Source organism: Pelodiscus sinensis, chromosome 5 (genome assembly GCF_049634645.1).
Source record: "Pelodiscus sinensis isolate JC-2024 chromosome 5, ASM4963464v1, whole genome shotgun sequence".
NCBI classification, from domain to species: domain Eukaryota; kingdom Metazoa; phylum Chordata; order Testudines; family Trionychidae; genus Pelodiscus; species Pelodiscus sinensis.
Genome location: NC_134715.1, coordinates 74933251 through 74956734, shown reverse-complemented (window position 1 = coordinate 74956734; position 23484 = coordinate 74933251). Strand labels below are relative to the sequence as shown.

The following is a 23484-nucleotide window of genomic DNA, read 5'->3' as shown; positions in this document are numbered from 1 at the left end:
GCACCTGAACCACAGGTATCATTTTCCCCCCGATACAGAGGCAGCAGTGTGGAAGGGCAGGCGGCTTTTAAGCTGGATCCCCATGAGGAGTGGCTCCCACTTTCCCTCCCCCCTTTCTTTGCGCTGATACAGAGGCAGCAGCACGGGAGCGGGGGGGAGTGGCAGGGGGAGAGCAGAAGCAGGCAGTCCCTACGGTTCCCCGAGCGAACCAGCTCCCACCTGCCCTCCTCCCCCCAGATGTTGCCTCTGATACAGAGATAGCAGAGTGGTAGGGGAGCTGGGTGGCTGTATGTAATCATGAAGGTTACTGATGAGCCTAGGCTCATCTGTTAACCGTGTGCATGTTTACACTTACACATCCCTAGTAGAACATGCTGCTACAGCTTCATACACTACCTTAAATTTCAGATCCAACTACAAACCATTTCTAACCAATTCTGTCCCCACCCATGCTAACTCTCATGGTCTTTAATTACTTATTGGCAGACCAAGTACCCTCTATGCCTGATCCCAAAGTTGTTTCCAAAACCAAGAGCTTGTTGGTTAGATAATAGAATTAATTACATTCTCATATCTACTCCCTGCCTCTAAGGTCCTTGAACTGCAATATTTTCACTAACAGCTGCTGTGCTAATATACCTATTTGTGCAACTGTTCTGAATACATTATGCACTGAAATAAAACAGGCTTGCAGTTTAGTATCTGATTATAGATACCTGTTGTTTTTATTTACAGTACCTTGAACCATTGTATAGAAAGAATCAATGGAGGATAAGTTTGACGTGATGCTGACATCTTCCTCTCTGCTAGATGATTCAATGTCCACTGTAATGGCCCTTTCCATTTCCCCGTGAAGGTTAGTGACCACTCCAGTAGGAAATGTAACATTTGTGAGACGACCCTCGCTGTCATAGCTAAAATAAAACATGGTGCAAAATAAAATAAGTCATAAGAACAAATTGTTTTCTCTTACAAATAAAACAAACAGAAATATCAGCCACTGACACGGTAAGGAACATCTGCTTTTTGTACGTGCTATATGCACAATGAAGAATTCAAACCTACTTTGAAGTAATCAAAAGCCTTTTTAACATACAGGAGGTTCAGTGATGACAACAAGAGCAAGCAGATGGATCTCCAGCTCTGTATATTATTCTTTGAAACGGAAGCAAAATCATATTGCACATCTAATTTGCTGTTTCAAGGAAACATGCACGATGGTGTCACTCCTTAGCATTCTGCACTCGCTTTCTAGTATCAGTAGATTTATTTCACTGTTACATGAGGAATTCCCAAAAGCTTTCATGGCATGGACCATACCTTTAGAGTGATTGTCTCAGGGATCCATTTCCCCTACCATCCATGATTATGCATCTTACCTGCCTGCTCAACATTTCTTCTGTTACTAAGAGTAATATTAGAAAAATACTTACTGCATTTTTAGCTAGCTTTCTGAAACTTCGCTGTAAATAAGGATAACCAACATAGGAGACCAGTGAGCTGTCTGTGTCCATGGACCACAGTGAGAACTGCTGTATTCCATTAAGTCATATATACTCTATTTTCCTGTCCCACATATATTTCTTTGTGATAATTATATCTATTGAGTGTTCAATATGTATATAAAACATCTATAATGGAAGTAAACATGATTTCTGAAATCTGCCTTTTCCATTGTCATGTTAATTTATATATCCTGTGTGACATGCACAGTACTGAAGACATTAGAGGAATGATCTGGAGAAAACTAAAATAAGGCATGTTATGTTAAAAGAACATTTTGCTAAAACACTTAGTTATAGCTTTTCCTTCAGAAATAGGTGTTTTCAGGAGCCTAAAGAATCTTAGGTTTCAGTAGCTGCCTTAGATGCTGGCAGAACAGATCTGAATGGAAATGTAGCAGCCAGTCTCTATGAGGGCATCAAGATTTCAGATCAGTTGGATGAGAGATGGTAACATGAGTAAGACTAAGTTACAATTGCACATGTGTTTTATGTTTTACACTTAATTCTTCCTATACATGTGAGTAAAGTTGCACTTTCTGCCTAACTGATCATAAAGACCGTGTTACGGAATTAATTTAAGAAATGTCATTGCCTCAACAGTGGCTTTCCCAAAGCATTAGGTAGGCAATACTGGTTACCTTCAAATTCAATTCATTCAGAGTGATACAAGTGCAACAGCTTTCAGCATGTCCCCAAAGGATGCTCATGGCCCTCTCATCTTTTTCTGTTACTGAAAACACCAAATACATTCTGATTCTATAAAGTGTCCTGTCTTTCTCATGCTGTTCTCTAATATCCCTAAATTCAAGGGACATCATACACTTTACACCCAAAGTACTTACAATGTCCACAAAAAAACCCCTGTTCTCTCAAAGAAATTCTGGGACTGGGGTAACAGAAAATGCTCTCTACTCAGAGGTAATGATTTCCACCTCGTTTTAAACCATCATCTTAAAATCAATATGCTTGGATATTTGCTTTACCTATCATAAATACCACATAGGATAACTGTAACCGAAAGAGATTAGGTTAAAGATAATTCTCTAGCTTTTCAGATTGGTTGCGTTTAGATTTGACAGTACTTTGTATATATCAGTTTCCTTTCATTATAGTCCATTTCTACTATTTGTGTATAATTTTCATACAGCAGTAGGAGAAAAAAGTTTTTAAAAATAGGAAACTGTGGCTGCTATTGAACATTAAGACGTGGACTTACATTTTACACTCAACTATATATTAATTCGACATGATTTCTTTGAGTTTTAAATATAAATATATTGTACATCCCTTGTTATGGGTCTTCATCATATATTCAGTCTCATCTTTAAGATTTGGCAGGTAGGAAACTGAACCAAATGTAACAACTTTCCTTTCACTTTAGATCAAATGACATCATGTCAGCATTACAGAAGTCTAAGCTAGGGGGAGAGGTAGATACTTTGGAGGGCTAGGGTCCAGTGTGACCTAGACAGATTAGAGGACTGGGACAAAAGAAAGCTGATGAGGTTCAACAAGGACAAGTGCAGAGTCTTGCACTTGGGATGGAAGAATCCCAAGTATTGTTACAAGTTGGGGACCGACTGGCTAAGTAGCAGTTCAGCAGAAAAGGACCTGTGGATTACAGTGGATGAGAAGCTGGATATGAGTCAACAGTGTGCCCTTGTAGCCAAGAAGGCTAATGGCATATAAGGGTGCATTAGGAAAAGCACTGCCAGCAGAGCTAGAGAAGTGATTATTTTCCTTTATTCGGCACTAGTGAGATCACATCTGGAGTACTGCATCCAGTTCTGGGCCCCCCACTATAGAAAGGATGTGAACCTATTGGAGAGGGTCCAGAGGAGGGCAACCAAAATGATTAGGGGGTTAGAGCACTTGATCTGTGAGGAGAGGCTGAGGGATTTGGGCTTATTTAATCTGCAGAAGAGAAGGGTGAGGAGGGATTTGATGGCAGCCTTCAACTACCTGAAGAAAGGTTCCAAAGAGGCGAGAGACAGGCTGTTCTCAGTAGTGACGGATGGCAGAACAAGGAGCAATGGTTTCAAGTTGTAGTGGGGGAGGTCTAGGTTGTATATTAGGAAAAACTATTTCACTAGCAGAGTGGTGAAGCACTGGAATGGGTTACCAAGGGAGGCGGTAGAATCTCCATCCCTAGATGTTTTTAAGTCCCGTCTTGACAAAACCCTGGCTGGGATGATTTAGTTGGGGTTGGTCCTGCTTTGAGCAGGGGGTTGGACTTGATGACTTCCTGAGGTCTCTTCCAGCTCTAGGATTCTATGATCACTTTTAGATTGGGAGACAGGCTGAATTTAAAAGATATTTGGAACTTGACAGCTAGTTCATAATACTGGCATGCTGGCTGAGGACATGCTGAGCAAACTCATAGATGGCATGGGAAAAGACAGCTTTTCCATCCCTTTGTAGTTAGAATTGGATAGCAAGGAGGGAAAGAATGAGACACAGATGCACTGTTTTTCAAAGCTAGAATGTGAGGAGATATACAGGGGAAACTCTTATTTCTCCCAGCAACAGTGGGACAACTTGCTTTCTCTCAATAATCTGGACAGTGGGTAGAAGTGGGGAAAAATAGAAGGGAGATGCTCTTTATTCTCAGAGACCCAGTGAGGATATTCCTCCCTTTCAGGAACCATGAGAAAGAGGTGGGTGAAAAATGCAGATGGGGCTGCTTAATCACTGAATAGAACAAGCTTGCAGCACAACCATCACAATCCAATATCAACACACTGTACTGTGATTACTTTGAGGCACTCTCTGATCTCATTCAATGTGGCAACAGCTCTGATAGTTTTCAAAGGCTGAATGCCAGCTTTCTATGCCACTCCAAAACATCTAGCCGCTTTGGTGATTTAGCTCCATCACTCTTGCCAGCATTCCTGCTTTCTTCACTTCTGTTACCATTTTTCATTTCTCATATTCATTCATTACACAGCAAAAATCTCTTCTCCCCGTGTTAAATCCTCATTTCCATAATCTCTCAAATACTCCATCTGCCTTTGACTCTGCTCTTTCAGTAGTTTACCATATATTCCATTTCATGCTGGATTGTAATATGGGCCCTTCATTTTCTATCATAGCATATGAGTACACATTACAGCAGTATTTTATTAAACACAATCTCTTCTGCAAAAAATGTCAAATGTCACTACGTCCTTATCAGGGCACAAGACTCAGCAACATCACCCTAGGCATCACCTGGGGGCATTCTGAGGTTATTTTTCATTTTTTATGATAGCCAATATTGCTACAATTTGTTGGTGAGTTCAGGTGAATTTTCTCATTCAAGCTTGTCAGTAACAGAACAAGAATTTTCTTCTGTCTAGTGGTCTAACAATGAAATTGCCCTTGAAGACATTAGATAAAAAGCTAGAGGGCAATCCCACTGTCTTTGGCTGGTCAGAGCTTCTCTGATTTTTCTCTGAACACCCACAAACACTCATACTGCTGCTATTTCTTTCTGATCTTCCTCATGCAGTCCAAGTTCCATAGCAAAGCCACTCAAACAACCTCCCAAATTTCTCATGAGAATGGCAAACACGGTGAAGTTTTTTTGGGGGGGGGGGGAGGGGAAGGAAGCTAAGCTCACTCACCAAGCACTGTGGACTCTCACAAATTCTCTCAACCACTCACCATAAGAAAATCACCTCATATGGTCAGTGACCACAAAAGGTGAGACCAAATTAATAAGTGAAAGGTAGAACTGGTCCAGAGTCAGACTCCTTGGCCTACTTAACCTAACTGGCTGCAGCAGATGATCTTATTTTCCCACAAGGACAGACTCTCAGTGGTAATGATTATCATCGTCTCAGACTCTTGACCTTAAGCTCTCGATCAGCTGGAATTTTCTCTTCTGATGTCAATCTTCTTTAGTTTTAATTGCATCCCTTCCCATATCATTTTGGTTCTATGGCCTACAGAATACATTTTCATCATTTCCTTTCACTTTCCAATGTAATAACTTTTAGGAAACCCTTGTTGTAGAAGGAAATGCCCCATGCTCAGTTGAAAACATACCTTTCACCTGTGCTTCATATGGCATGCATCTCAGTTCAGACAATATTTATCTTGGTCACTATTGCTACAGTTTTATTCAGTAATTTATTTCCATCTAAAATATGGAACCATACACTGAACTTCATAGTTATGCTTTCTGTAAAATCTGATGGCAGGATATGGCCTATATTGTTTTTCAAAATGCCTCTATATAGCACATACTTGCAGAATTCCTCCCTTAACAAAATGATTGTTAGTACAAACATTTTTTCCCAATTGGTGCAAACATGTGAGTTTCAAAGTGAAGACTCGGATTCTGGCACATCTCAGATAACAAGATGTGCAATTCAAATACACTTATGTATTTGCTGCCTTGTTTTAAAGATAGGCTATGAAAACATTATCTGAGACAGTATATCTGAGAAATGATGCTTGGCCATTTTTCATAATATAGCTACATATAAATTGGATGGTAGGATGAACAGTACTATTAATATATTCAGTGAACATACATTAGAAATATCTTCAGTGCATCTCTCTTCTTATTGTAAATGAATCAGAAATTCACAAAACCTTTGCAGATTACTTCTATTTTGTCAATGAAGAGGTTCTCATATCAAAGTACTCTGCATATGTTTCTAGTGGCAAACTAAATCAAGTGAGAGCATAAAGAAAAAAATTCAAAGCTCATCTTTAATAAGTACTGTCATTGTGTATGTATCATAATTTTGATACATATTGAAAATCCATTATAATCTGGCAATAAAATGTTTCATTCAACTTATCAAGGCCATTAATCTTAAAGTTGCTCTGATAGAAATTGGGATCTGTAATACAAAAAGAAAATATAGGATAACTAGAAGATTTACACCTGGCATTGCTTGGGTCTTTTAACTCAATTAATTTTTGTTTTTCTTCATGTAAATCAATGCTCTAGAGTGGGGATGAGGAGTTCAGTATGCAGGCTCCCCAGGGGAGAAAGGACTACCCCAGTTTTCTCTCACTGCAGTCTCTCCTCCCCCCAGGATGCCAGGAAGGTGGGAGGCTCGGGGCTGGGGCAGCCATGGGGGAAGAGGGGATGCCCCAGGCCAGCCCCTTTCATCTGCCTGCTTTATTCTGTATCTTTTCTGTATGGTTTTATGGCCCCCATCCCCTTGCACAACCAAACCCTTACCTTGCCTTAAGTTATGGTAAGAGGAAGCTGCGTACCAAACCCTAACCCTTACCGTTTAAGAGGAGTTCTTGACAGACTTGCTCGCTCACAGACAAACTCTCTCAAATATGCAGTAGATGAGCCAGGAGACATAGTACCAGTTTTAAATGATGTTCTTTTAATCACATTTAAATTGAAAGAAAAAAATGGCCTGAGTTTTAGCCCCCCCCCCCCAAAAATCTTAAGGGTAGCAAAAACAATCTCCCAGTCATAGGTCCAAGACTACCATAAACCGAGACTAGACAAAGTGATCATGATTAAAATAGGGCTGTTAGATGATTAAATATATTAATCACAAAATTAAAAAAATCACAAATTTAAAAATATAACTGCAATTAATCACAGTTTTAATCACACAGTTAAAGAATCACAGAATACCAATTTAAATTGATTATATATACTTGGATTTTTTCTACATTTTCAAATATGTTGATTTCAATTATAACACACAATACAAAGTTAGTGTGCTCACTTTATATTATTATTTTTAAAACATTCATACTTTAAGGTAATGTTGTAAACAAACAGTGAGCAACATTGTCTCCCATAAATGTGAACAGACTTGTTTCTCTTAGCAATTGGCTGAATAAGAAGTAGGACTAAATGGACTTGCAGGTTCTAGTTTCTAATGTTTTTTGTTCTAATTATAAAGGTTCTTATTTTTTTTCAGTGCAGTTATGTAAAAAAAGTCTATAATTGTAAGTTACACTTTTATGAAAAATTACAATACAATATTTGTATGAGGTGAATTGAAAAATGCTACTTCTTTTGTTTATCTTTTTACAGAATGGCATTCTAACAGTGTTTAATAATTAGAGTAAAATGACAATTAATTGGCATTAATTTTTTAAATCAAGTTAATTTGTTTTAATGAGTTAACTGCGATGAATAGGCATCCCTACATTTAATACCACAGGTCTTTTAAACTAGTTCCACGCTTTTGGCTACCCCAGTTTTCTCTCACTTCTTTTGCTACTGATCCATAATTGATTTTAGGGATAAAGCAAACTGACACAACATAACCTGAAATTACATAGGCTTTTAGTTTCATTTTTATCTATGGGAAGAGGGAGGAAAAATCTCTTTTATCTCCCCACCCCCCCTTTTTTTTTTAAATACTGAGGGATTACAAAATTGTACAAAATTATTTCTGTATTAACTAGATTACTAAAAGAAACACAATCTCCACCCTAAAGCGTACAGTGCATGTCTCTTTTCTTTTTTTTCCTTTTCACTAAAGCTAGCTCCCCATTTTGATATCCCTTTCTGTTTCCCTTATGTATTTTTCTGGTCTCCCTTGATCCTGGATTGTGCCATAAGAGCAGCTAAGCACTGGAACAAATTACCTAGGGAGGTTTTGGAATGTCTGTCAGTGGATTTTAAGAACGGGTTAGACAAACATCTGCCAGGGATAGTCTAGATAATGCTTACCTTGCCTCACTGAAAGGCACTGGGACTAGATTAAGGTCCCTTCCTGTCCTACGTTTCAATTGAATATATAATTCTTGATCATCCTATGCATTAGAAACTAACAATTCCTGTTGGTGAAATATTAAGTGGAAAAACACAAAAGGGGCATGTGGCAGGATGAAGAGAGAAACCATTTCGCTCTCCTCTCATTCCTATTCAAGACAACTCCACCATTCTAGACGAAGAATCATGCCTCTAGTGCCACTGCACAAACAGTGTTTCCCAGAAAAAGCAGCACAACGAACAAAACCAGAATTTTTGTCAGCTTAATTCTATTGCCGTTGAAGTGCTTTGGAAAGAAGCAGTAGGGTGAGGTTGCACATATTCTCAGTTTTTCTATTATCATATGTCTAGCTGCAGTGTCACTTCTATACACTTCCCCTATTTTAACCCTTTCATTACTGACATTTCTTATGTATTTTGGTAGTATAAATCCTGAAATATGAGTATTCAAATGAATGAAATTTTAGGATAAACCTTTTGAGCCTGCTTCTCATTTAGATTAAAACTCATTTTTACTGTCAGTGGGGTGCTGGCGTACAACAAGGGATGAATTTCACCCTAGAAAATCCTGTGCTGCTGCTGTTTATTCCCAGGAAATCATAAACTTGTTTTTGTGACATAACTTACATAATACTAATGAAAGATAACTTTGTGTACATTTCATCTACCTGTTTAAGTGAAAGCTTATGTGATATTTATTAATTTTAGGAAAATTCTTTTATATTTCCTCATTCTTTCCTCCCTCTTACCTGTCCTCATTTCTACCTCAGAAGTGACTACGTTTCAATGATGCTGTATACAAATAATTTGTAAAATGCGATCAGAAACTTTGGGGTGAAAGGCATTATATTCTTATATACATGAGCTCAAACAATACTAAAGGGAAACAATCAATATTCAACAACACAAAATGGCCACAAAAGGACAGAGGTCCCATTCTGCTAGAGGCTGTGCCAATCTCAGAAAGACATAGCCCTTGGCCTAAACATCTTAAACATCGAACTTGAAACAAGAAGCAACAAACTGACTGTGACAGGAAGGAGAAGGGGAAGAGAGGATGAAGGAAATAAGACCATGTAGTTACACTGATTCACTTTTGTATACTTTGTGTAACCTTGATGGTTTCTGATAGTTCAAAATCATCAGAAAGATTTTTTTTTAAAAAACCCAGTTATTCCCAACTGCTTAGGATGGCCATCCCTCTAGGCCTGTCTTGGAGTCTCCAGGAATTCATCCAACCAAAAAGATTAATCTTTAATTAAAGATGTCATATGATGAAAACTTCAGGAATTCATCCAACCAAAGTTGGCAACCCTACAACTGCCACACAATCTAATTTACATTTATGAGCTGATTCATTTGTAGGACACTCAGAAGAGGATCATGAGGAGCAACTGAAGGAAGAGACAATAGCAGCCTTAATAAGAGAAGGATTTACATACACGGGAAGTGTGGAGAGAAGCACAGATACATTTATAGGCAAAACGGAAAGATATACAGGGCTAGTATCAATGGCAGAGCTAAGAGAATGGTAGGTAAAATGACGAGACAGGTGTAGATAAGTTGGAAGATACATACTGTGAAAGACCTTTAAGGGAAGGACACAAAGCTGGAATCTGGTGTGTTTGAAAACAGTGCACTGTTTATTCTAGGACTACTTTTGAATTCACTGAAGTCAAAGGGAATTTTTTATTGACACAAATACGCACTGGATCAGGCTTTCTGTTAGAAGGATATATTTTTCCCAACTCAAAGTGAGATCAGGAATCGATTTTTGGCTGATTTATGTGAGGCAAAAATACAAAAACAACTTCTGGATGCACTGTAAGAATAGATTAAAAAAAGTCCTTAAAAAACGAGTGGTCCTGTAGCACCTTAGAGACTAGGGTTGCCAGGTGTCCGGTATTTACGGCCTCTGTCTGGTTAAAAAACCCCACAAAAAACAGAAAATACTGGACATGGAAAATGTCTGGTATTTTCTGTTTTTCTCGGACGGAAGGCCACCTGGGACATTCTTCCCCTGCTGTGTCTGGTGAGGGGGAGGGATTTAAAGGCACAGTGACTTTTTTTTTTTGTTGCTCAACAACTTTGGTCCCCCCCCTCTTTTTTTCCCCCGCTATGTTTTGTATTTTTTATGAAAGTATCTGGCAACCCTATTAGAGACTAACAAAAATATAAATGGTATCATGAGCTTTCATGGGCACAACCCACTTCTTCAGATGACAAATATGGAGCAAGACAAACACAGCTACCTCTGAGAACTATAAGAATAGATATTATTGAAATGACTATACAAATGAGATCAGAAATTTTTAATATGGGAGTGACTGAGCTAATGGCATTGCTAAACCTCTGAATTTGCTGGGAAGGAACTACAATAGACACTTTCAGAAGCTTGAGGAAAGTTAGGCATAGTGGGGTATTTATGCAGTTAATGAATGTGATTTTGCCTCCTTGTCAACAAACCCGACTCATGAGTGCTTTTCTAAACATTACAGCCATCATCTTCTGATTTTCATGATGGAAATCGGGCACGTCTCACTTTCCCCCTGCATGGAAGCTTTATAATACTGCTGATCATTGTTGCCATTGTGATATTATTATCTAGTTGATGGTATCTCATTTTTATTTTTATTACTTAGCTTACCTTTAAAGACCAATATTATAGGAAGTAATTTTCCAAGGACTGAAAAATGAAAAAAAAAAAAAAAAAAGGTAAAAGTACATGAACTAAGATACATTGTTTTGTACCTTGCTACCACTGAGATTAGGTGCTCTATAAATATCTAGGTAATAAGATAAAGTCTTTCAGAGTTTTCACATTGATACCTAAAGCACTGGTATTAGGATTTTTTTTAGCATGTTTACTTTTGTTTTCAAAGCAGGCATATTATGAAATAGTAAGAGGATTTTGTTTGTTGTTTATTCTGAAGATAATTTTCCCAGAATTTAGTTTTACCTTCTCCAAATTATCCTATGTCATCAAAACAAGATAATTCAGTGTTATCACGTGTCAAAAAATGTATTGCAATAAATACATTCTTCCAGTATGTTTACAGTTCAATAAAACTGCATTTTCAACAGGAAAAAAAGGATTTTTTTAAAACCTGAAACATCATATAAAACATTAAATTAAGGATTCACATTCTGCAAGATGTTAAAACCTTTTAAAATTGTCTGGAATACTTCCTCAATTAACAATGAGAGCACAATAAACTTATAGCGGCTCCTCTGCTGCTAATGTCACTTTCTTTGATTTCCATCCCAACTCCCTTGGGTGACTTCTGAGTAGAAGAGGGAGTGAAAAAAACAAATGAGCTCAGGGCATGGAATACCCAGGGAGGAGCAGGATGTCAGGAGATACAAGTGTGAATTAGGAGGAAAGATACCAAGGGGAGCAAAAAAATTAGGCAGGCAAATGTGCCTTTGAGAACTGATGCTGGAATTTGGAATTAAGATCTCACAAAAGGTAAAAAAATGTAATAGAATGCTGCGAGAGGTAAGTTTGGGGGCCAAATGGATGGGGAAAAAGGAAGCAAAGCAGTGAGAGGACTGCAGAGGGGATACAGCTGGGATCTGGAGTAGATCTGTGTCTGCTTACTGCTACTCTCCCCTGAAAGGAAAAAAGGAAAGAATGTAGAAATGAATTGGATATAGAAGCAATGCTTAGCCATAGCAAGTACTCCCTTCTCCCAGTAAGTAACACTAAATAGGGTTGAAAAGAGCGCAGTTAGCAATACTACCCTATCCTGGGAGACCATCCTGTTTACAACAATCTTGTGACCCAGTGAGGTGAAGGAAAGCCACTCATATGGCCTACTCACTAGCCTAGGCTGACCATCATGATCCGAAGTTATCCCTTAGGGTATGTCTAGACTACAGGGTTTTGTCGACAGTATCTGTCGACAAAACTTCTGTCGACATAGAGCGTCTAGACACATTCAGTTCTGTCGACAAAGCAAGCTGCTTTGTCGTCAAAACCCTGTAGTCTAGACGCAACCCTACAGGCAATAACACCTTCTGTCGACAGAACTCTGTTGACAGAAGGTGTTATGCCTCGTAAAATGAGGTTTACCAGCGTCGACAAAACTACTGAGTTCTGTCGACGTTATGTCGACAGAACTCAGCGGTAGTGTAGACGCAGGTATAGTTTTGTCGACAAAAGTCCACTTTTGTCGACAAAACTCAGTAATCTAGACACACCCTTAGGGAACATACTACTAGCTGGCATTACTGGAGTATAAAGTGGTTCAGCCATATCTCATCTTAGCCCTGATATACCCACTGTTCTTTTCCCTCTTGACACTTAAAACAATAAAAAAGCATCTTACACAAGCTCAGTTACTTAAATTTACTACATGAAATGTCAACCACCCCATCCATAATAACAGCTCTAGCACCTCAAATGCACCATTCTGCATTTCAATCTCCCCTAACTCCTCTTGAAGACCAGGTAAAACAAATTAACTTTGCAGCATGCTCTGAAAGTCAGCAAGTCTGCAGTATTTTAGCCCACAGCCATTCCAGAGCAGTGGGTTCCTTCGTGATCATCTCAGTTATTCTGAAGGAGCTGGGGCATCAGAACCTCACTTGGCGGTCATCATAGCAGTGTATCACTGTGTCAGCATATATCCAACTATCTTGGCTTTGTGCTATGCTGCGATTCTCCTTTGCCAAAGGAATCCCTAGTAGTTCAATTATGACAGCTTACAGATGCTTTATATACTTCCTGAGGAGTTCAACGCAACCTGATTGAAGGGGGAAGGGCAAGGATCTGGTCTAATGACTTTCAAAGATTAACTCTAGTGAAATTAGAAAACTGATGATGGTGTGAGCTTATGCTATTGTATCAACCTTGTGCACCTTTGAAATTAGAAATAAGTTCTAATCTGGAAAAGAAAAGACAGAGGGGACATAATAATAGCTTTCAAGTATCCAAAAGGTTGTTACAAAGAGGAGGGACAAATTATTCTCCTTAATTTCTGAGGCTAGAACAAAAAGCAACGAGCTTAAATTACACCAAGGGTGGTTTTGGATGGACATTAAGAAAAACTTCCTAGCTGTCAGGGTGGTTAAGTATTGGAATAAATTGCTTAGGGAGGCTGTGGAAACTCCATGGCTGGAGATTTTTAAGAGCAATTAAGATTAAGAAAAAAACACCCATCAAGGATGGTTTAGAAGATGATGGTTGATCCTGCCAGGAGTGAGGGCACTGGACGTGATGATCTCTTGAGGTTCCTTCCAGTTTTATGATTCTATGATTCTGTTTTTGAGGGCCACCTTTAATTGTTTATATGGCAGCATTCTGTCAACTCCCAAGAAAGATAAAAGACAGCTGCATTTGCAATAACAGAAGGTTACCATAATGCTTGGGCACTTTACAGAATGCAGCTTTAAGCATATCATTAATTTACTTAAATGCAAATTACAGTGATTTTCTGGAATAATTAATGCTCTTGAGACTCAAACATTCAATTAATGGGGAGTTTTTAAACTATAGTAAATTTTCTTCAGCTTGGAAAAGTTTTACTGGCAAATTCTAGCACCTTGGGACATTCCATGTAAACTTATGACATTCCATATCATACTTTTAATTCTTTACATCAATAAATGGATTACATGGATCCATTTCAAGGTTTTCAAAATTGTGACATATAGTATGGATAATCTTTTTCCTTTCAGAATTTCAAAATCTGCAGATCAGATACAAATATTATTCATTTCACATACCTGTGCCACCTTACTGTGGGAGAGAGAACAAAGCAAAATGGAAACCATTTGTACATGTATGATGCAATACATGTTGATCAGCTAAATAGTATCTTATCCAAAAATGATTATGTAAAAAAGTTAGAAAAATAATTCAAAAGGTATCTATAGAAACAGCCATGATTTAAAAAAAAAAATTCAGATTAATCAAGATGGTTTATGAGAGGAAGTGGACCATGCTGACCTTTACCATAGCTGTTATCTTTGCATGGTTGAGTATATACATTTTTTTTTCATGGGTGAGTTCTTTCTTACACTTTTTTTTTAATGTTAAATGTTTAGTGTCAGAAGATCATTTCCTCTTTTTTTTTTGTTTGGTTTAGCAAACTTAAGAATAAAAAGATCACAATCATAGAATCATAGAATAATAGGACTGGAAGGGACCTCAAGAGGTCATCGAGTCCAGCCCCCCGCCCTCAAGGCAGGACCAGGCTCCGTCTACACCATCCCTGACAGATGTCTATCTAACCTGTTCTTAAATATCTCCAGAGAGGGAGATTCCACCACCTCCTTTGGCAATTTATTCCAATATTTGACCACCCTGACAGTTAGGAATTTTTTCCTAATGTCCAATCTAAACCTCCCCTGCTGCACTGTAAGCCCATTACTCCTTGTCCTGTCCTCAGAAACCAAGAGGAACAAATTTTCTCCTTCCTCCTTGTGACACCCTTTTAGATATTTGAAAACCGCTATCATGTCCCCCCTTAATCTTCTTTTTTCCAAACTAAACAAGCCCAGTTCATGAAGCCTGGCTTCATAGGTCATGTTCTCTAAACCTTTAATCATTCTTGTCGCTCTTCTCTGTACCCTTTCCAATTTCTCCACATCTTTCTTGAAATGTGGCACCCAGAACTGGACACAGTACTCCAGCTGAGCCCTAACTAGTGCAGAGTAGAGCGGCAGAATGACTTCACGAGTTTTGCTTACAACACACCTGTTGATACAACCTAGAATCATATTTGCTTTTTTTGCAACAGCATCACACTGTTGACTCATATTCAACTTGTGGTCCACTATGACCCCTAGATCCCTTTCCGCCATGCTCCTTCCTAGACAGTCGCTTCCCATCTTGTATGTATGGAACTGATTGTTCCTTCCTAAGTGGAGCACTTTGCATTTCTCTTTATTAAACTTCATCCTGTTTATCTCTGACCATTTCTCTAACTTGCTAAGGTCATTTTGAATTATGTCCCTATCCTCCAAAGAAGTTGCAACCCCACCCAGTTTGGTATCATCTGCAAACTTAATAAGCGTACTCTCTATGCGAATATCTACATCATTGATGAAAATATTGAACAGTATGGGTCCCAAAACAGACCCTTGCGGAACTCCACTTGTTATCCCTTTCCAGCAGGATTTAGCACCGTTAACAACAACTCTCTGACTACGGTTATCCAGCCAATTATGCACCCACCTTATCGTGGCCCTATCTAAGTTATATTTGCCTAGTTTATCAATAAGAATATCATGCGAGACCGTATCAAATGCCTTACTAAAGTCTAGGTATATGACATCCACCGCTTCTCCCTTATCCACAAGGCTCGTTATCCTATCAAAGAAAGCTATCAGATTAGTTTGGCATGACTTGTTCTTCACAAACCCATGCTGGCTATTCCCTATCACTTCATTACCTTCCAAGTGTTTGCATATGATTTCCTTAATTACCTGCTCCATTATCTTCCCTGGGACAGACGTTAAACTGACCGGTCTGTAGTTTCCTGGGTTGTTCTTATTCCCCTTTTTATAGATGGGCACAATATTTGCCCTTTTCCAGTCTTCTGGAATCTCCCCTGTCTGCCATGATTTTTCAAAAATCATAGCTAAAGGCTCAGATACCTCCTCTATCAGCAGACACTTTATCCACTTTATCCACTTTATCCACTATAACAGAAGCAGAGGAAGTTGGAAGTATTGTATATGACAAATATAACTGATGGGCAATCTAATATAGAGCTATGGAATGAAAATATAGTTTGTTCACAGAATGATGCCTATATGTGTGTGCCTGTAACATCATATGCAAGTCAGGATTAGTTGGCTGTGTTTTGTTTAAGAAGAGGAGAAAAGAGAGAACAGAAACAGAAAGTTACAACGAAGTTTCCTTGTCAGATTCTTCATAGAAAACTGCTGGAAAGATCTTGTTCATATCTATAATTTCCTACAAATATATGGCATGAAATAGGGGGATTTTATGTGAACAATCATTTAAGGAGTTGTGAGGCACCATATATTTTTAAAGAAATTTATTGCCGTGCCCAAATCAATGATGGGTCTCATTTTGCGAAACTCTATACAGTCAGCGAGGTCTTCATTTTCAGTATCAACTTTATTTTCCTATTATGGATGAGGGGTGACTTGTCAGGTGTCCCGTTTTCAACCAAGGGACCCTGGTGATTGGGGTCAGCACTGCTGACTAGGCCATTAGAAGTCTGGTGGGCGACAGTGTAGCTAAGGAAGGCTTCCTGCTTGCCTTGGGACTGTGCAGCTCCTGGAAGTAGCAACATATAGGAGCAGGCAGGGGTCTCCAAATGCTGCTCCCACCCCAAGTGACAGCTTTGCACCTCCTATTTGCCAGGAACTGTGGTCAATGGAAGAAGCAGGGAGGTGTCTGTGGATTAAGCAGAGCCACCTGGGTACGTCTCTGCCTAGCAGCTGCAGAGTGGGCATGCTGCAGCTTCTAGAAGCTGCTTGAGGTAAGTGCTACCTGTACCTGAACCTACACCAATCCTGATACCACTCCTGCCCTCTGAACTCCTCAATCCCAGCCTGGAGCACCCTCCTGCACTCCCAAACCTTTCATCCCCAGTGCCACACCAGAGTCTGCACCCTCAGCCAGAGTCTTCTCACCCCTCTGTGCTCAAACTCTTTGCCTCAATCCTGATCACACTCCACACCCTTCAGTCCCAGTCATATCCCTCACTCCTCCTGTACCCAAACCTCCTGCTCCAGCCTGTTGAAAATGAGTGATCAAGTGCGTTGGGGGGGAGGGGGTGGAGTGAGTGAGTGGCGGGGCAAGGCCTTGGAAGAAGGGTGGGGTGAGGGTATTTGGTTTTGTGCAAGCAGAAAGTTGGCAATCCTATTCTAAAGGAGTCAAACTGTGTAATCTTTCTCTGTAATTATTTTAGTTTAGGAATGAGTCAATACTTTGAGGTTGGTATTTATAAATGTACATAAATGGCAACATGGAATAAGCTTTTGTGGACAGAGTCCACTTGAGATGAATGGAGCAAGGGGTCCAGGGGTACAAATAAATAGCAGAAAAAGAGAGGATGAGGAGGGAAAGAGAAGGAAAAAAAATCTTGTCAATTAGAGTGTCAGTGCTAAATGAGGCTAACAGAGTAGACTGTAAGCCTCCCCAGCAGAGCAGACCGTCCCCAGCAGACCACAGGCACCCGGACTGAAGCCGCAGCCGCGGCGGGGTCCCGCGCCTCTGAGGCTTTGCCAGAGCAAAGCCTCAGAGGTGGGGCACCCCGCTGCCGCTGCGGCTCTGCTCCCCGTGTCCCTGGTCTGCTGCGGGGGGGGCGCAGCTAGTGTGCTCCCCCCCCCCCCAGCAGACCAGGCTTTTGTTTTGGACTCTGGGGCAGAGCAGCTGGGGCGCTGCCGATTGGTCCTGCAGCACCGCTCTGGGCACTACTGGACCAACCCGGCAGCACCCCAGCTGCTCTGCCCCAGGTCCTGATTCAGCCGCTGCTGGTCAGTTTCAGCAGCGGCTGAATCAGGACGCCTGGGGCAGAGCAGATGGGGTGCTGCTGGGTTGGTCCAGTAGCACCGAGGAGCGGCGCTACTGGAGCAACCCAGCAGCACCCCAGCTGCTCTGCCCCAGGCGTCCCAAGTCAGCTTCTGCTGAAACTGACCAGCGCTGACTACAGGAAGCCCCAGGCAGAGTTGCTCTGCCCCGGGCTTCCTGGAATCAGCTGCTGATCAGTTTCAGCAGCAGCTGACTTGGGGACGCCTGGGGTTCTTAAGTTGATTCTGTATGTAAGTCAGAACTGGCGGTCAGTTTCAGCAGTGTCTGAATCTGGACGCCAGTTCCGACTTACATACAGATTCAACTTAAGAACAAACCTACAGTCCCTATCTTGTACGTAACCCGGGGACTGCCTGTATGACACTTCTAATCAAGTAATGAACAAAGACCTGAACTGGATGCACTGCTACATTCAATACCCTAATGACATCAAAAGCTAAGTATTAGGCACTAAGAGGCCATTCTATTAGCCTCATTTAGTACAGACACTCTTAATTGACAAGATTTTTTTCCTTCTCCTTTTCTGCTATTTATTGGTACCTCTAGAACCCTTGCTCCATTCACCTGAAGAAGTGGGTTTTGTCCATGAAAGCCCATGATATCATCTACATTTTTTTTAAGTCTTTAAGGTGCTGCAGGACCATTAGTTTTTTAATTTTTTTCAGTTACAGACTAACATGGCTACTCTTCTGAGACTTTAAAGCATTGAATGAGTACTAATACAGATGGAAGGGAGTAGGCTGTCTTTTCATTGTGTCAAAACACTACTAGTGCTACTGTTTCTATTTCTTTGCTAGGTAGCTGGACATACCTAATGGAGACAGAAAGTCTGCATGAAAGAAGTTCAGCTGTGAAAGATGGTTGTTTACTGAATCAATAAATAAGTACAGCAAGACCTTGCCATCCGTGGCTTCGATGTTTGCGGGTTCATCTATTTGTGATGCACTGCTCTGGCACAAGCACATGATGCAGCGTGCTGACTTCTTTCTCGGTAAAGTCTAGGAAAATGATGATAGCTAAAATAACATCTAACCTTAACTACGGCATAAAAAAAGAAATGCAAGCGATGCAGACAGCGGTCAAGAGGCTAAGAAGAGAGAAAAGGCGATAACTTTAAGCAAGAAAGTCGAATTAAGTTGACCTAAAATAGTCGATTGATGAAATAAAATCACCAACCAATAATGCTTGTTGGAGGAAGTTGTGGAAGGATACTATAAATGATGTAAAGGGAATGCAATGATGCCATACCAGGAAATGTACAAGAGTTAAAGAAAAAGACTCAACAGCTTCCCATTGAAATTTTCCTTTGAGAATCCACCTCTGTTAACCCCCACCTCCATTCCAGAGGAACAGTAAGATTTGCAGAGAGTGAATTCAAAGAACTGTTTTGGGTGATTAGCTCTGAAGCTTAAGTTGATTGTTGATTATAATCAACAGTATTATCTTTGTATTTGTGTTTATAGTTGGAAATCTACTGGTTTGAAGTTGAAGTTGTTTGTTGACTGTGAAACAGCAGGCAGTAAAATGATTGTTTCAGAGAATGTGATGTTTTTGTGTCCTGTCACCCCCCGTATTCGCAGATTTTGGCATTTACAGCTATCTCCGGAATATATCCCCCATGTATGTGGCAGGCTTCCTGTAATTATTCAGCTCATGAAACTTATTACCCTAAATCCTACCTGTGAGGCAAAGAGTAAACTATTTGGTAGTGAATACAATCTTGGAGACTATGCAGAAACCATTAAGTAATTTCAGAAACCATCAGTTCTTTCCCTAATGGAATCACAATAGGCACAAAATAATTACAAGTAACATGGAGAGAACTCACAGGTAAGGCATAAAACACTGGTTCTACGCTATCCAAAATGAATGCCAGCGTGCTAAAAATGCCAGCTGTACCCAGTGGACACATTAGTTTCAGTAACAAAAACTTACTATCCCCCCAAGTCTCCTAATTGGTCCAAGCCACAAGATGGAAGCCACGATTCTTATATATACACATGTTGAAGTTAAAACTGCATTTACTCTCATCGAACAGAGTAATTACGCACAGCCGATCTGGAGCTTTGCTTTGTTCTCTCAGTTACAAGGACATTCCTAACTCATGAAAAGTAGAATGTATTCCTGCCTACTTCCATTTTTCTGTGTCTCTTTACTATGTTTCTATATACTGTTGTCAAGGTCTAGAAAGATAAGACATTATGCAGAAACATGCAATTAAATATTACAGACATGCAATAATGCTTTGGGAGCATACTCACTATCAGAGCTCTGCCAATCTACAGATTATCATCAGAATATCTTAAAATTGGCAGCAATTCTGTTCCACCTGCTGCTTGTTGGAAATCAGCATTTCTAGCTGCATCTCCCCTTCAGGACACAATGTGCACTGAAGCAGTGCCTGCTGCTCTCATGTCTCTGATGGCATATGTAAAGGTTAGACAGTAGATGCAGGTGCTTAGCCCCCCTCCCCACCTATTGCCTCAGCCAAATGTAGACTGACATAAATGTGAAGTTATCTCTGAACACAGATGTCTGGCTCTGCAGCCATTGCCTGACACCAGCACTTTCTTTTCTTTATCATGCGCACTAACTTAAAAGCTTTTTTAGGTCCTGACCTTGGTAGTAGTTGCTGTTACGTTTCATCCTCAAGATAGGAAAGGATTAAAAAAAAGATGAGACTGGTGACTTTTCATTATGCCTTTTGTAATTCAGAAAACCTCAGTTCCCTCTTAACTCTGTTCCCCCTCAGACTAAATATTTTTACTTCTTCTAATTGGGAAAACAGTTTTTAAAAACTTTTTAAAAGTGTGGTAAAAATCCCAAGTCAGACTTGTTCCCTAAGCACTCATGTTGTGCTACTTTCTGTGTAGCTGATTGATTGCTGGTGTATCTGAATTGTCAGTAGCTGCTTCCCATGGGAATGACACTTTCCTTGTGGCCCTCACTTCATTCATCAAACCTCATGCTCTAGATTCCTGCCCATGATCCCTCTGTGAGCAAGTTTGTCATTTTATTTATAAGACTCCCCCTGTAAATTCTCTACATTCTGACACTGCAATACTTAAAAAAAATTCCATTGTACCTTTTTGGATACAGAGGACACCTCATATTCTGCTTTCAAATTGAAAGACCAAACAGCAGACACTGGGTACCAAAGGAATTGTTTTCCTGTGTCTTACAGAACTGATGGGAGTATAATGAGAAAAAGAAGAAAGAAATCTTAATTTTTAACTCAAACCTACAAAAGCTTGTTTGCCTGAGCTATGATACTCCACAAAGCTTGTTGCTAACTAATAACAACTGTAAAATAGATTCTGAATCATCAGTCTATCATTACTAACATTAAAGTTTGAAAGATATCAGACAGAGAAAGAAAATAGAGGAGTAATAGTGTTTAATTATTGTTTGTGTTAGCAAGTACTGTCTTTCTAATGCTTATTTTAGTCAGAGCCCTAAAAGTATTTCACATCATGGCACTGGACTCTAGAGCTGTGTAGACTAATTATATAATTTATTTTTTCTGTACTTACTCGAAAAATGTAGTCCACCCGGTCTCATCACTTTTAGTTGCCAGAAGCCCACTGTTGCCATGGTAAGTAAATAAAACAAGCTCTTGTCCTTGGGCAGTCATGCTTTTCAGGCAACCATTGGTGCCTATAGTCAACCAGATCACTTGATTATCAGGAGACACCACTCTCACTGGCATCCGATTGGGATCTCGTCTTATACGAAGTGTATTTCCATTACTATCCGTTACTGCTGTAATATCATTATCATTACTGTAGCTAAAATTGTACAAATAATCGCCAGTGACTAAACTCATAGTATACTGGTGAGTACCATTGACATCGAAGATATAGAGTTCTTGATCAGTTGGAGAGGCAACTTCATAAAAGTTCACCGAATTCAGCAAGGGCTTATTCTTTGACACAGCTCGTATCCGAATATTTCCAAGATCAGCAATGTATAATGTACCATCTGGAGACACAGCCAAAGATGAAGGGGCATTAAGTTTGGCATCTTTAGCATAACCATCCCCACTTTGGTAACAGTCACAGTTGACATCATTTTTGCAGTCACACTCTGATGGTATTCCAGCAACTAATGAGATCTCTCCATCAGTCGTAACCTGCCTTATTCTGTTAATCTTTTTTTCATCAGTTTCTGTAATGTAAAGTACCCCACTATAGGACACTGCAATAGCTGTTGCTGATTCTAAAGTGGTCTGTACAGCATGCTTTCCCACAGAATACTCCACACCAGGCACTTGGCAGTGCATCGGCCTCCCAGCAGCAATGCGGACCTGACGATTTTCAGTGATCTGCAAAACGACATTGTTATCCAAAACGTAAATGGAGTTATCCATTGGGTTGATTGCCAAATCTGTGGGCCATTCCAGACGTACCTAAAAAAAAGAAAAGGATTTATTTAATTAGTCAGTAAATCTGGTTTAAGTAAAATTAGCTTGGTAAATTGAATATAACTTGAGTTTTAGATAATGTTTTGAGAATATTTTTAAGGGTATGTCTACACAGCAAAGTTATTTCGAAATAACTTTCCTACTGTCTACACAGCCAATCTGCTATTTTGAATTTGGTAAACCTCATTCTATGAGGAATAACGCCAAATTCAAAATAGCTATTTCGAAATAAGTGCTGGGTAGACACTTATTTCGAAATAGGGGGCCTCCAGCCTTCACAGGGTGCCCTGGTGGCCACTCCAGCCTCAACCAAGAACACTCCTCTCCCTCCCCCCTCCCTGGAGCCCTTAAAGGGGTTGACTCTAGCCACAGTGCCTGTGCCAGCTCCAAGCCTGCCAGCCCAGAGCCAGCAGTCGCTGCCCCTGACCCAGTGCCCCCAAAATATGAGCCAGCAAGCCACTGGCAGCCAGCCCTCCACTGCTCCCTAGAAGCAGTTTGCCAGCACCCAGGAGCCTGCCAGTACCCGGAGAAGGTGGGCGCCTTCCTGGTCCAGGGCGGAGATCATGGATCTTATTCAGGTTGGGGGGGGGAGGGGAGGAGATGCCAACGTCCATGATCTCCGCACTAGATGGAAGAACGAGGCCATCTATGGCAGGATAGTTCCAGCCTGGCCATCAAAGGCCACATGCAAACTCAGGAGCAGGTTTGCATGAAAATCAAGTTGGTCCGGTGAGACCCCCAACCCTAAGCCCTGAGCTTCCCTTCCCGCTTCTTCCCCTTGCTTCCCCCTTCCAGCTCCCTCCTCCCAGGTTTCCCCCTCCCCTCTCCCACACACTCTTCTCTCCTCTTCCACCTCCTTTCCCCAGTCTCACCAGAGTTTCATTCCCTCTCCACCCAGTTTTGTTAAATGGATAGTTTGAGTGCATGAAAATATGTGTATTTTATTTTACATCAGGAAGGGGGGTTAGGGAGGGGTAAGGAGAAGGATGTGAGGGAGGAATGAGGCACAAGCCCCCAGTGGGGCAGACTAGGGGTGCTCCTCAGGGTGGAAGCTCTCTCACAGGGCCTCCTGGATACTGACAGCCCCCCAATGGACGTCCCGGATGGCAGCCTGCAGAAAGTGCAGCCAGGCTCGCAGCAACGTGTCCAAGAGAAGCACCAGAGTGCCCAGGGGCAGCTCTGGCTCTATGTTGCAGAGTGCTGTGGTGTCCCGAGTGAGGGCAACCAGAGCTCGCAGAGACAAAATGCTTTGCTGTCCTTCATCGAGGTAGACAAGCAAGCAGGGAAATCTGAGAACTGGATGTCCGGGGGGGGCCCTTTAAGCACAGACCTCAGATAGCCTCAG

General features: G+C 40.6%; 1 protein-coding gene across 23 annotated transcripts in view; it reads right to left on the bottom strand.

Annotated features, from left to right (window-relative positions):
• TENM3 (teneurin transmembrane protein 3) overlaps window positions 1-23484 on the bottom strand; it is a 2294790-nt gene that overhangs the window by 24345 nt on the left and 2246961 nt on the right. For all 23 annotated transcript variants that reach the window (XM_075930244.1, XM_075930245.1, XM_075930247.1 and 20 more), the window contains 2 exons: window positions 21250-22124; window positions 739-914 (listed from right to left, as the gene is read on the bottom strand). In XM_075930244.1, the coding sequence (XP_075786359.1) occupies window positions 739-914; window positions 21250-22124 (1051 nt within the window). The remainder of the gene's footprint in view (window positions 1-738; window positions 915-21249; window positions 22125-23484) is intronic.